At 46.6% G+C, this 14,254-nt stretch overlaps 3 protein-coding genes across 4 annotated transcripts; 2 read left to right on the top strand and 1 right to left on the bottom strand.

Moving 5' to 3' along the window:
• The first annotated feature begins 597 nt into the window (after positions 1 to 597).
• On the top strand, positions 598 to 3,586 carry upp1 (uridine phosphorylase 1). Its single transcript, XM_057045297.1, has 8 exons — positions 598 to 716; positions 865 to 900; positions 1,377 to 1,488; positions 1,594 to 1,752; positions 1,844 to 1,958; positions 2,407 to 2,616; positions 2,703 to 2,849; positions 2,932 to 3,586. Exons 2-8 carry the CDS (start codon positions 869 to 871, stop codon positions 3,072 to 3,074), a joined length of 918 nt encoding a protein of 305 aa, XP_056901277.1. The 5' UTR covers positions 598 to 716; positions 865 to 868; the 3' UTR covers positions 3,075 to 3,586.
• A 159-nt stretch (positions 3,587 to 3,745) lies between these two features.
• stmn2a (stathmin 2a) lies at positions 3,746 to 7,016 on the top strand. The gene is made up of 5 exons (XM_057045300.1): positions 3,746 to 3,905; positions 5,105 to 5,200; positions 5,317 to 5,489; positions 5,562 to 5,753; positions 5,845 to 7,016. The coding sequence occupies exons 1-5, from the start codon at positions 3,887 to 3,889 to the stop codon at positions 5,902 to 5,904; spliced, it is 540 nt and encodes a 179-aa protein (XP_056901280.1). The 5' UTR covers positions 3,746 to 3,886; the 3' UTR covers positions 5,905 to 7,016.
• A 1,042-nt stretch (positions 7,017 to 8,058) lies between these two features.
• LOC130532581 (hairy/enhancer-of-split related with YRPW motif protein 1-like) lies at positions 8,059 to 11,870 on the bottom strand. Of its 2 annotated transcripts, XM_057045299.1 has the most exons (6): positions 11,188 to 11,870; positions 9,775 to 9,873; positions 9,592 to 9,664; positions 9,420 to 9,503; positions 9,255 to 9,336; positions 8,059 to 9,154 (listed from the first exon to the last, which is right to left on the bottom strand). In XM_057045299.1, the coding sequence occupies exons 2-6, from the start codon at positions 9,858 to 9,860 to the stop codon at positions 8,577 to 8,579; spliced, it is 903 nt and encodes a 300-aa protein (XP_056901279.1). In that variant the 5' UTR covers positions 9,861 to 9,873; positions 11,188 to 11,870; the 3' UTR covers positions 8,059 to 8,576. The 2 variants fall into 2 exon arrangements, with proteins under 2 accessions (XP_056901279.1, XP_056901278.1); XM_057045298.1 differs by lacking the exon at positions 11,188 to 11,870 and having other exon boundaries at positions 9,775 to 9,983.
• Between the last annotated feature and the right edge of the window lie 2,384 nt (positions 11,871 to 14,254).

Genomic DNA, 14,254 nt, shown 5'->3' with positions numbered 1-14,254 from the left:
CAAATTTTCAGGGTAAGGGGCTGGGTAATGCATTATGCCTAAGAAAGTCCTCACAAGAATAGCAGTACAAGAATGTGTGTGGATGCTTTACTAGACAATATTGTAACTTTTCAGTTTACATCCAACAATATCCACAGTTTCTAAAGAGATAAACAATACGAAAGGATTTAACACTATAATTACAACACAAAACCTGAATTTTATTAATTACTGTGACACCAATTAAGGATTTTTACATATGGTTATATTTTCATGTCACATTTAGTCCCTGTATCCATACATAGACAAGATGAGCATTTCCTCACAAATTAAAGGAGCACATTCCTGTAAAGGGCGCCCTTTGTTACTAATATTCCAAGAACAACATATTATTATTAATTTGAAACCCCTGGGATTGTTTTATGCACATCATCTCCTGGCTTTATTCAATATCGTTTATACTTTTGAAAAACGTATTTTAAAGAAACAACTACTATGTCCCCTGTGTCAGTAGAAACCGTTAGAGTCAGGAGTAAATTTCACATCATTATTTGAGGAAGTTTCAACTGACCGGGTGTCCTGCAGCCCCAGCGCGACGATGCTACGTCATCGACGTCACCGGCGCCGCGTTCACTGTGACGTCACCTGGGCCGGATTCTGGTGTCAGGGCTTCGATGTCAGATACGCAGAAAAGGTCAGGAGAGGAGCCAAGCGCGGCGGAACGCAGCATCATCTAGGTAAAAACCCGACAGCTTTGAGATGGTTTCAGCTTAAAATTGGCGTGAATGTTGCCGGTCGTTGGCTTTTCGTTCCGAGCCCGTTTGCGACGCTTCGTGTGTGAACTGTTGGTTTCCTTTTGGTTAATGTTGGGACGCTTTTTCACAGGAAGATGGACGGAAATGGAACCGAGACATGCAGCAGGTGAGACGCGCTCCAAACAACACGAATTAACGCTTGGATCTACTGTGACCCTAATCAATAAACCGAATCTATAATCATCTAATGGACGTCGCCGGTGAAATAAACGCTGGAAGATAGGTTTTCAAATTACGCAGCGTAAAAAGTTCCCTATACAAAGTCAGCATTAGGTTGCTTAATTACACATGAAGTAATATTCTCTTAATTCGGAGAATTTAAAGAGGTGACGCCAGCATGTAAAAAAAAACCGACAGGTTTTGCTCTTTTATAAATTATTGACTTGAACTGGAAATATGTATAACAAAGTCCGCACCCTTTAGCCGTAAACTCTCCAGTTCCAGGAAGGGGGAGACTCGCAGAGAAATGACACAACATTAAGTCACGTACACACCCTTTCCTCCCACCGACGAATGTGCTGTCTCGTGTTATTTGGAGTGTTTAGATTTCTCTTTAATCTTCTCTCAACCTCCATCGCTCAGCCCAGTGTGTGTGAACAACCCCCATCTGGAAGCGCTGAAAAATGACATCCTCTACCACCTCAGCTTGGGGACCTCAACCCACGACCTGCCGGCCATGTTTGGTGACGTCAAGGTAACGCTCTCGTGGCTTTCACTGCAGAAAAACACACCAAAAAAAGCACTGTTCCAATATTTAAACAACCAAAAAAACCAAAATCTTTCCTTTCTTCTTTTCCAGTTTGTGTGTGTCGGCGGCAGCCCCTGGAGGATGAAGGCTTTCATCGAGTACATTGCGACTGAGCTCAATATGAACGACCCCAAATCAGAGTATCCTAATATCTGTGCTGGGACTGACCGCTATGCTATGTATAAAATCGGCCCTGTACTATCTGTCAGCGTATGTAGCCCAGTTCTATACTGCACACTTATGTCGTCTGCGTACTCATCTGCCCAGATTCCATGTGTAAAGATGGTGTTTTGTTTTGCAGCATGGGATGGGCATCCCGTCTATCGCCATAATGCTACATGAGCTGATAAAGCTCCTCCATCATGCACATTGCAAAGATGTTACCATTATACGTATTGGGACATCTGGTGGGATCGGTAAGTAAATAAACATTGACCGGCTTCACTGTGTTCTACTCAAGCGATACATCACTTCAGGCCGTGGTGTATGCGCAGTGTGCTACAGCCGAGGACCAATCAGATCACCTGAATTCACCTTTCTGTTTTATAATGTGTAATAATTATTTGTTGAGGATGTTTTTAGGACTACGGATACTTGGAGCATTTCTTTGCTCAGATAACCCCGCTTTAATATTATGCTTATCACAGATAAACCTCTTGGAATCTCTAGATGGCGCTCAAGCTCCCGAGGCAGACGTTGTATCACATGCAGACAGTTGCAGTATTATTGGAAATTTAATTCCATGTTCAGCTAAAGGATGCTGTATTCAAACACGTGACAATGGGCCTTTTGCTTATTGGCTCTTTGACTTCTGTGTAGCATTTGTAATGATCAGGTTATGAATGAGCATTTCTTTTGTATCAGGGCTCGAGCCGGGCACCCTGGTTATCACCAAACAGTCCGTGGATCCTACCTTTCTCCCCAAATTCGAACAGGTGATTCTGGGAAAGACGGTAGTGCGCAACACTGATCTGGACCAAAGCCTGGCCGAGGAGCTGCTGCAGTGCAGCCAGGAGCTGAACCGCTTCGAGACCGTCATTGGCAACACCATGTGCACAATGGACTTCTATGAAGGTACAGATGCATGCTTGTGTTCCTTTTTTCCATAGCAACTGTAATGTGTGCTTTAATATTCCCCTCCCGTCTCCCCAATGGTGCAGGGCAGGGCCGTTTGGACGGCGCCTTTTGCTCCTACACTGAGAAAGATAAGATGGATTACCTGAGAAAAGCAAGAGACGCCGGTGTCTGTAACATCGAGATGGAGTCGTCGGTTTTTGCCGCCATGTGCAAAATGAGTGGCCTAAAAGGTACGGCGTTGTGAGAGCAGCCGCACACGACCGACTGTAACGTCTCTCCTTTAACCCTCGTTCCATGTTGTGTTTTCTGCAGCGGCTGTGGTTTGTGTGACTTTGCTGAATCGCCTGAAGGGGGATCAGGTGAACACCTCGCACGATGTCCTCCAAGATTACCAGCAACGTCCTCAGATTCTGGTCGGCTCCTACATCAAGAAGAAACTAGAGGGCTGCAATTAAGAGAAACGGTTCATATATGCAATGTTTTCCAGATCCCCAGCAACAGTTTTAATAGCACTTGAATAATGAATGACACCAGGTCACGCCGCCATCACTGCCAGTGAACAAATATATTCAATAAAATATTTATAATGTTATTCAGATTACACTATATGATATGTGTGGCTACAGCATCCTCAGTTACTTCTGTAAGGCTTGACTTGTGTTCTGGTAACTTTAGGCCCACTCTGCTGCCACGGCAACCTCTCTGACATGTTCCCAGTTTGATGAATGTTGTTGAAGATGGTGGAAAAACTCTAAAAACATGTTGGCGTGAGTCAAGTTACGAAGAAACGTATGCTGTCTTTTAAAATAAGTGTGCTTGTTTATTTATTATGATTAGAGTTCTGGAAGTGATCGGGCAACATCGACACTCCAGACATGGCTGCATGTCAGAATAGGAGCAAATGCTGCATAAAGTCTTGTGTTTCCTGATGATTTTATTAAAGGTTCTGACGGACAATGAAATATAAGAGTCGTCTCATTTCGAATTGCCAGGTATGTTTGGATAACGCTGGTTTCACTCAGCTGCATTCTGCAGAGAGAATCTGGGGTTTCCACGCTAAACCGGCCTCTGCGATAGGAGAAGATGGAGAGAGTGACAGCGAGACAAAGAGAGAGAGCGGGGTCTGGCTGCGCGCTCCTGTGCGTGCGCACCTCCCGTCTGCCGTCCGATCGTGCCAGCCGGTGTGTTCGCTGACTCAGTGCCTTAAGCCGCATCACTCTTCACCTAAGCAGTGCTACAGCATCCTCTGTGGAGAAACACATCAGCCATGGCCAAAACAGCTACCGGTAAGTGGGCTGAATGGATGGATGGATGGATGGATGATGGATGGATGGATGGATGGATGGATGGATTATTGCTCGTGGACACGATGCATCATGTCGGCGCGGTGTTGCCGTGCTCGTGCCTCTCTAATGGTTCCAGTCAGTAATGTTATTTCAAAAATCAAAATGAATGCAAGTGATATCCGCCTTCTCAGCTTAATATCGTCCTTTGGACCGCCGGTCTGTTGTCTTTTCAATTCAGACGGCGAGAGTTCTGGTCTGCAAACCCAACCTCCTCCTCTTTTAATGATCTAAACGGCCCAGATGCCCTTGTTTTGCGTCAAGGTTAACGCCGCTTAGACGTTTTGTTTGTTATTTATCCGTATAAATGGCTCCCAAAGGCAGCAGGCAGCTATATTTACGCCGCCGCACCTGCGGTTCCTGCCTCCGCGGCCCCCAACATGCAGCATAATGCAGACGGACCCCACCCTAGATGCTGAGCTACCGACCGTTTAGCGAAGCATGAGAGGACTCCAGCGGCCTGATGTATTGATGCTGCTGCACACTCAAATCCGTCCGATGGGATTATTTAAAGAACTAAAGAATCCCGTGTTTTTAGGGCTTTTTAAAAAAAATTCGATGTCTCTTTTGATTCACGTCTGTCGCTTCTCCCCCACATTTCATTTGCATTCATTCTTTACTTGCTTTTTATATTATTTTAAACTAACTAGACCATAAAATTGAATGTTAGGGCTATTTGTAGGTGCAACCAGCAGTGATATTAGATCATGTAAATATATTATTAGCCTAGTCATCTGTGCTAATGAGCAGTTATTGTTGTCGGCCATGACATGTAGCATGACGGTAGTCAAGGCATCTGCATGCGTACAGTATATCAGATATTTATAGTGCTTTAGCCATATTCGCTGGCTTTAACAGAACACTAGGGGGAAGGCCAGCCCTGCAGCATGGGGACACTTCACACACTGGCCTTGGCAGCCTTTAGCACCCATAAAGACATCGTCACCCACAGAACACCTCTTCATTCATTCAGGACATATCAGGTTTTCATTTGATCAGAAGTGTCTTCGGTCATTTACCTCGTCTCACCTTTTCTGTCCCGTGAGTGCGTGACCTTGATTTGTTTGAAGTGAGCTGGTGATTATTTGTGACCAGCGATGTTGGGAGGCTCACCAGGATGTCACGGTGCATTTGTGTTCCAGCATATAAAGAGAAGATGAAGGAGTTGTCTGTCCTCTCCCTGATCTGCTCCTGCTTCTACCCGGAGGCACGCAACAAATTCGTCCATGAGTTTGAAGGTATCACATTGATTTTCTTTGCCGTCACTCAGTTTGTAAATACATTCAGGGGTGAAATAAAATGTTCAGCTTGGCATTTGTTGACCTGCGGTTCTAATAGTCGGTCTGATTTGCAGACATGGAGGTCAAGGCTATAAAGAAGCGCACGTCTGGTCAGGCGTTTGAGGTGATTCTCAAGCCGCCATCTCCGGTGTCTGACGCCGTCCATAACTTCCCCTCACCCCCCAAAAGGGACATCTCCCTGGAGGACATTGAGAAGAAACTGGAGGCAGCTGAGGATCGAAGAAGAGTGGGTAATATCGCTCCAGTTAGCTTTGGTTCGTCCAAAAACAAGTTAAATAAAGATGTTGCTTGCTTTCAGTACCAGGAGGCCCAGGTGATGAGGGCTTTGGCAGAAAAGCGGGAGCACGAGAGGGATGTGTTGCTAAAGGCCATGGAGGAGAACAGTAACTTCAGCAAGATGGCCGAGGAGAAACTCCAGATGAAGATGGACCAGATCAAGGAGAACCGCGACGCCCATCTGGCAGCCATGCTTGAGCGCCTGCAGGAAAAGGTGAGAAAGCCCCCAGAACTCAGTTCCCAGACCTTCTGTACTCCTTCTTCCGCATCCTGACCGCGGTGGCTCTGTTATTGTTACATTCCAGGAAAGACACGCAGCTTTGGTGCGCAAGAACAAGGAGCTGCGGGAAGAACTGACAGCATGAACGCCACGCTGGTCCTGAGTGGCTCGGTCCACCAGGGTCCCTCCACCCAGCCCTTTTCTCACATCCTCTACCCCCTCAGAAATAAAAGCATCCGGACCCCACCACCACATCACAACACAGTGCACCACCAGTACCACCAGTACTCACTATTACCAGTATTATCAATGGAAACAAGCATCATTAAAACTCATGTTGAGGAAGAAAGCGTCGATTTTAGGGATAGTGTGAGAATCAGGCTTTTATTTTGTAAATACCTTTTTTCTTAGTATCTCTCTTTCTCTCTCTCTCTCTCTCTCTCTCTCTCTCTCTCTCTCTCTCTCTCTTGGTAGGTGAAGTACATACATCTGCATGTATTGTGCTGCACTTTCAAACGGTTTGTTTGTAATGGAGTGACATTTCAGTTCTCTCGAAATAACGTGCCACCATTTTCTCGTGAAAGTGTCGTGAGTTGGCTGCAGAATGATGTCATGCTGACAATGTTTCTGTGTCTTTGTAAAGAACGGCGGTCGGTGTAGGTAGGCTACGAACTTCTCAAGAAATCTCATCTTTCTCACGCACCCCTTAGCGCACACGCTTGGAACGTAACGATACGCTAAAGCCACAGATTGTGTACTGATGAACGCAACCGGTACCTGCGTGTACCTCCATAGGTTACCAAGAACGGCTTCACCCTATGAGAGCAACCGTTGTGACGCCTGCAGATTCCCATTTACTCAGATTTTATTGTTATAGTGAATCCATCAGAAACCAAATCAATGTTATTGACATTATTTGTAAAGTATTTGGGGAGTGATATATTGAATGTTATGATGCCATAATGGCACGAAGCATTTTTTTTTTGGACTGTGGAATGTGCTGTTGTCTCCACATCGGTATTATTAGCGTGAGCATTATGGGTGTGTATGTGAATGTGAATCTACCACCAGGCACCACCGGCCTGTGCTCTCTTTAGCAGATTAGAATGAGAATGGATTGAGGATGCTTTAGATTCAGCACAGCCTCTTTTAAATCTACAGTCCCACTTATATCCGCTTGCATCCTTCTCTGCTTGTGTTTCCCTTCATATATTTCTGTGGAAGCTTTGCTGAATAAAGGTTCCCAGGTTCTGCGGACATGGCATGCACCATCCGATACTTTTCTGTGCTCAAAAGACGAGGGAACACGTAAACTGCCAAATAAAGAACCAGTTATCTACACATTTATGGGGAATTGAGAATCACATTCTTCACCCTTTTCAGCCCATTTTTAAAATGGGCTTTAAAGCCCTGTTATATTTTGATGATGTTTAGTATTATTACATAAATTTTGACAGGAGTCAACCTAAACGTGTATAAACATCCTCTATAGAATTCTTCAAAGATGCAAACTGTTGAATAAGTAGTGGCGTTATTCCTCCACTAGGTGGCAGTAATAGATCATCTCAAGCCAGAATCAAAATTCAACAAAACACTCCTTTTATCCCAAATTGAGTCAAAATTTCCCTTCAGAACACAAGTAATGAGATCATAAAAATAAAATGTTTGCTCAGAATTAATTATGCTTTTAATTCTTTTAAAATTAATAATATGAGCAGGTATGATTCTTCAACAATTAAATACAGAAACTTTATATTCGGCTTCAAAGACGTGAGATGATTTTCAGGATCAAATAAAGATAATATTTATGATTGATAGCAGGCTCCAGCCCCAAGGAAGCGGATCACAGGAAGGAAATCTGAGGTGCCGCGTGGATGGAGGGATAGAAACGGCGTCACCGACAAATTCTCTACAGAACCAACACCGAGCAGCCAAACGCCGATTTACCGATGAAGCCATCTGTGGCTCGCTGCCCCCTTTAAAGCGTTTCCTCCAATGTTCCCATCCTGTTCACACTATTGTCTCCGTTTCAGACTGACCCGGGCTGGTGAGGTCAGGGCAACATTGTCAAGGATTTCCTGTAGCCCTTAATGATTTCCTGTGTATTCAAATGGGCAACAATGTTCTCGCATTCAGTTACTTGCCTTGCACGCAGTTTGAAAAAAAAGAGCCCTTTGATTAACAACGTTATTAACTCAGGATTAGCTGCAGCAGAGCAACAAACACTAATCTGCGTGTGTCGGCTATGGGAAGATGTTTGTGTCTTAAGTGTTTGGGGAGCGTCAGTTTAGATCAGGTCTTGTATTTTTGCTCGATTTATTGGTACAAAAATATTGCAAATAGATACAAGAGTTGAATTTTCTGAATCACAAGTCTTCCCATACTTGTATGCATCTTCTTTTCCACATGTTCAGATACCAAGAGAGACAAAGCTCCAGTGAACTTATTCTACAATGTGTTAAACACTGACAGCGCTCGACAAATGAGGTTAAGGTGTCTGGAAAGTACCTCCTCCCACGTGTGCATACAGTCAATTCCTGTCAATCAGAACGCTTACACAGTTAATTATCAGTTGCTATTTAAAAAAAAAAAAAAAAACAAGAAAAACCCACCACATATCATAAAATCATTCAGAAAGGCTTGATATAAAGTTGTGTCTTACTGAGAGGACGCTGAAACCATGAGCGATCTCTCCCAACTTGTTCTTTACTCTAAATAAATCACTGCTTTGCTCTTCTTCTTGCTAGGAAAGCAAACCAGGCAGAGTCTCTGGTGACAGGCACAGCTCAGCTGTTGCACGCAGTCCGCTTTTCAGTCTCAGAAGGCGCCGATCTCTGTACCCCAGGGTCTGAAGGGTTTTGACAGGGCAGAGGAGGGGCTCATCGTGCCGGCGGCCGACGGCGAGACCAGAGGAAGAGCGCCAAAGGAGAGGGGGAAGGCCGACAAGGAGGACAGGGATGAAAGCAGCGGTGCCGTCAGTTTGGATGTGGCCACGGGCACCACCAGGGACTCCGCGGGGGGCATGACGGCGAGCCTGGATGTTCCAGTTGAATCGGAGGAGGGGGAGGAAGATGCCGAGGAGGAAGAGGAGGAAGAGGGTGGGCTGCTGTTGCCCCTGGCTGCAGGTGTTCTGCCCTGGGGGCGCTGCAGGAGGAGGGGGTGAGGAAGATGAACAGACGCCGACCCGTAAGTGGCCCCCCAGGCTAAGTGTTCCAGTCCAGTGTGTACCTCCCTCTGAGAGGCGTAGCTGCTGAGGTGGGACACCAGGCGCATGCGGAGGGGGTCGGCGCTCTCCCGACCTTCTACCATGCTCAGGTAGCGAGCCGTCTCTGCCAGGCACTCTCTGAAGCCCAGGCTCCGGTAATCCTTAGCCAGCGCATGAGCCTCAAAGTATCCTGGGAAAGGCGGAAGAGTCAAGAGGTTGGTTACAGTCAGGTTTTACACAATTCTTCCAAACAGATGGGCTAAAAAAAGCCAAAAGCAGGGATCTGTTACCTTTGCCACAGGTGGCATGAAGCATCTTCAAATGGTCCACAGTCATTTGCAAAATTTCAGCTTTTTCTAATTTAGCTGATCCCTGGGAAGAAATCAGGCAAACCAATCAAGCTTCGTACAGCAAAATTCCAAATAGCCCGAAGAGAGAAGTAGCAGCAGCTTTACCTGCTTTTCAAAGGCACTTGGCACCAATCTCCTCAACTCTGACAGGCTGTTATTGATTCGGTCACGCCTCCGTTTCTCGATGATCTAAAAATGGATTTTAAAATAAATGTGAACTTAAAGCAGTGACGACAACAACAAGCAACAGAGCGTGGGTCGCCATTAGTTGACTTACGCCTCTGCGCCGCTTTCTGGCTTGAACCTGGGTGGTTGTGGAAGGTGACATCGAGCCGTGGGAATCAAGCGGACTGCAGAGCAAAACAGCAACAGATCAGAGCAAAGAAAGCGATTCGGTGGCACTTTCAGCTGCGGGGCGTCCGGGAAAGCGTGCATCAGTGGCGTGACACGATGAACGCACCTGTTCTCGTCGCCGCTGTCCTTCTCCACGTCAACATTATCGTCCAGCTCGCTGTCCGAGGAGCTGTAATTGTGGCTGCGCTTCATGTCGCTCCCGGGCCTGCACAGATCACTAGTTAGTCCGTCTCGGTCATACACATCCAGGGCACTGACAGCAGAGGCTTTGTGCCACAGTTTAAACGGCGGACCTGCCTACCCTGCTGCGGCCCTCGGGGGCGTGGCCAGTTGGACACAGTGGGCGTGGTTTGTACAAAGTAGACTGCGAAATGACAAATTCTTAGGAAAATAATAAAACAACTAGCAGATCATAAGAACACTTTATTGCTGATATAACTTATTTACAATTTATAATCAGCTAACCAACCATTAGGCCGAGACCCCCCCCTCCTCTAGGCAACAGGCGCCTCTGCAAGTGGGGGGCCGGTTCTTTGCTGTTTTGGCACATGACCTATTAGCAGAGTGTGGTGCTTATTGTCTGCTATCAGCTGTGTGGTTCCTCAACACCAGTGAAGATCCAGGAACCCCCCCCCCCCCCCCTCCCCCCCCACACACACACACACACACACACTTTTCTCTGCTGCAAACACTTCAGTGACTGCTACAGAGACCTTCCCAGGGACACTTTTACCCCCTCAGCGCATATAAATGCTCTGTATTAAATATGTTCACATACAACCATCTCATTGACCCTGTAAGCACCTGATTGTGGACAGGCAGCAGGGTGGTCTGTAGAAGGTGTGAACAGTCTGACCTCTAAACGCACTTGGGTCAGAAGGCAAACTATATAAAACACCGGAATCTTCACTGTCTCAGTTCAGCTGCGTAACAAATGCCTGTTTTGGGAGTGCAAATATAGCTCAATCTCAAAAATTTTTAACTTTAATTTATGTTACACCATTAAGATTTAAGATATGAAATTGAACACTTCTTCCGTCATTCTAATTGGAAAGTAGAGCAGCTCTTATTATTGCACTAATTATCATTTTCCATTGTTCTAATAGTGTTAACTTTCATTTTTGGACATGTTTTGTACACAAATACAAAATTTCACATTAGAATTGTTCAATAATATGGTTTGAAATCCAGCAAAAGTTGGTGTTCTATGAGGAAATTGACTTCTTAAATTTCACTTTTCAGTGATTCTTACCACCAAACACAGAAGATTGTGTAATTTTTGGTATTTGTATTAAGTACAGGTATCTTTTTCATTTTTTTTGTTTCATTTTTTTCCCAAGATATCCTCCTAAACTTTACCAAAATCCTTCCACCCACCCATCAAAAATTCTTAAACCAGTACTCTAAAATCTGGCTTTCCCCAATAACACCACTAAAGTCTATTGAGTGTATCAGGGGAAGTGCCCCCCCCCCCCCTCCCTCCACGCACACACGCGTGCTCCCCCTGAGAATCCTTTACCTTGTAGAGAAGCAGCTGTTCCTGCGCTCCGTGCGTCAGGTCAGTTGTTACTGCGGTGTGCTGGGAGCAGGACAAGTGTGGAGGAGGTCTTGATACCAAGGAGCAACTGCAGGCCGACACGCTGTTCCCAGAATGTCAGCGAGGTCCCGGTGGTGACAGACACAACCTGCAGGCTTCACTCAATCTCGTTGTTGCGACGAGCTCCCGCGCCGTCCCCGACACACCCATTCTCCCCCCCCCCCCCCGTCCTCGGGCTCCTCGGCCAGCGCGTTCCCTGAGAGGATGCATGCTTTTAAAAATATCACACATTTCTGCACTTCCATGCTCCCGCTCGGTTAATACCAGAAGCATTAACAGCTCTGGAAAAGATCACGACCTGCGCGCTGCCTCACATGAGCGCCATCTCCTCGGAGCGATCATGTTCCGGGGAGTTTGGTCGACCCGTATCCTCTAAACCGCACCTGGCCTTTCTCTGACCCTCTCAGGATCCAGTTGGGGGGGTGTTTATGATGTCATTTTGGAAATATTGTTCCACGGCGCTACCTGCCCAACAGGACAGCTCTTCATGGGGCCTCTGTCATGAGCAGACACAGACCACCCTCCTCACACCTGAACGTCAAGGTCCTTCACATTAGCTCTGACATCGCCAGGATCATTAAATGTAATCACGACCCCCCCCCAAAAATCTCCCCAAGCCTTGACTTTTCTCGGTGATTCCCTGTGAAAATTCACAAGCGTTTGATAGAAGCTCATTTATCTGTGATCGCTGTGTTCCTCTGGGTGACCCCTACATTATGTGACCCCCCACCTTCTGAAAAAACCATGCCAGTCTGCCTGTTGACTGTGTGGCCTAACCCAGCGCTGGTTTGAAGACGCCACTCACCAGCCCGTGCCAGGAAGCTAAGGGGTATAGGCAGACATTTGTTTGGAACTGGCGTGTGCCCAGCTGCCTTCCTCCATCTCCCCTCAGGTCTCCCTTGGCGACTCATTGTGTGCAAGTGTGCGGCTGGTGCGTCTGCGTGTGTTTGTGTGTGTGTGTGTGAGAGAGAGAGAGTGTGCGAGTGTGTTTAGGAGGTGCCGTTTCCCACAGCCCTGATCTAATTCCGTGGTAACTCAATCTCCGTGTGAGCACTTCCCGGCGAGTGTTCTCCCACCCGTCGACGGTCTCTCTCTGACTGGCTGAGTGGCTGAGTGTGTCTGACAGAGGCTGGCTCAGTCTCGTTGCTTAGTCCCCCCCCTTCCCGTTCCCCCCAGCGGCCCCACCATCCAGCTCCTTCCCACCCACGCACCTTCACCAGCCTCCGTCCATACCCGCCCTTCAGGATTGATTTACCACGCCGACCGTTTGGGACAGCAACGGCGTTCGCCTGCATCCTGTGTGCAGACCCTGCTGACATCTCGTAGCTGTCACTCAACAACTGCCGGACAGACGTTTGCATTTGTGTGCTGAGTGTTGGTGTGTGTGTGTGTGTGTGAGAGAGAGAGAGAGAGAGAAAGAGAGAGAGTGAATCTTTTTCATGTAGAAATAAAGCCACTTTGCTGCATCCTTATGAGGTATTTAATCTTGTGTAAGACAGAGAAAATGCCACCCATACTGGTCATAAATAACTTGTCCGACTGAGGGAAATGTCTCCCAGACTACCGCCATACAACAATGTTATCCTATGGTTCCCAGCTTCCTGCCTGTTCCCCCCCTGGTTCGCGCACCCAGGCGCTATATTGGGCAGGGACCAGACCAGGCCTGAGACCCATTCCCAGTGTTTGACCATAAAATACCCGCCTTCTCTTTCTTTACTTTCCTGCCTTTGTTGGTGTCCATTCTCGTGTTTTTAGATAGGTAAAGCCAGGGAGGATGTGTTAACTTCCTCGTTTCTTTGTTTAGTTGAATTTTTTTGTTTATTTAAAAAATCTTTTTTTTTTTCACCCCCTCTTTTGTCAGAGAACAGCCAGTCACTGACGCTGGTCCCACCAATTCGCCCCAGCTGGCAATTACAGAGCTTAGCGTCAATTACAGGCCATGAAACACGCCAAGGTGAGACTCAGACAATACTTTGAACTCCGATATCTCATCGGCTGGTTTGAGAATACGTGAGTCATGAAACATCAGTTTCTGCATAATGGCGGGCACTCCGTAATGAACCCCTAACAATTGCATTGTTCCGTCGGGTTTACCAGCACACTGCGCATTATCAGTTAACTTGTCCAAGTCCACAATGGGGGGAAGGCAGATCACAAGACCGGTTCCCAAATAAGCGCAACAGGAGACAGCACATGATGTCCACAGAGACTGGAGGCTGCTTTTAAGGCCACACATTGTGTTAACACAGGAAAAAACATTGTTTGCATGTCAATAGAGTCTGTGTCTGTGTGGAGGCTGATGCTGAGGTTTTAATTAAACGTATCTCCCGATTTATGTCGTGCAGACCTTGTGTAAAAGTTAAATATTAATATTCTCTGCGTGTGTGCAATGGGTCACTGTTGAGATTTATTGTGTTTTAAATCATTTCAAACCTGTTTTTGGTCAGACAGCACCTGACATAGAAATAAAAAAGAGACGAGGAAAAAAAAGGTAAATTTATGGCGTATCAGAAGTTTGTTTTTTTTGGGACCAGCTCCTTTCCCAGTGGAGACTCTGTGCCAGCTGTCTGTGCTGCAGTAAAGTACTGCTTTCCCAAGCTCCGACCTGTGGGAAAATCTGTTGTGGCCAGTAATTGATTCCGCCCTGCCAGCCCCATTACTCTCCATTGCAGTCAAACTGCCACTGATCTGCAGAAAGCCTGTTAGCGCAGCCTGTTTGCTCTTTCTTCCTCTTTCTCTCTCCCCTACTCACACAAACACGCACCAGTTTTGCACCAGAATTCCACCCTTCATCCCTACGCATCGTCCTCTGCTCACACACAAGTATTTAGACCTCAAAATAAGGTGACACTAAAGGGCCGTGTGACACGTTTTGAAGTACGGCAAATGCGTCCCACGCGTCCGAGCAGAACTTACAAGAATATTGAAACAAGAGTCCCAGGAGCTGCAGCCCCCCCCCCCCCCACCCCCCGCCACTCATGAAATATTA

This window comes from Takifugu flavidus, chromosome 10 (assembly GCF_003711565.1).
Source record: "Takifugu flavidus isolate HTHZ2018 chromosome 10, ASM371156v2, whole genome shotgun sequence".
Taxonomy (NCBI): domain Eukaryota; kingdom Metazoa; phylum Chordata; class Actinopteri; order Tetraodontiformes; family Tetraodontidae; genus Takifugu; species Takifugu flavidus.
The sequence above is the reverse complement of the archived record's forward strand: the minus strand, read 5'-3'. Positions and strand labels throughout refer to the sequence as shown.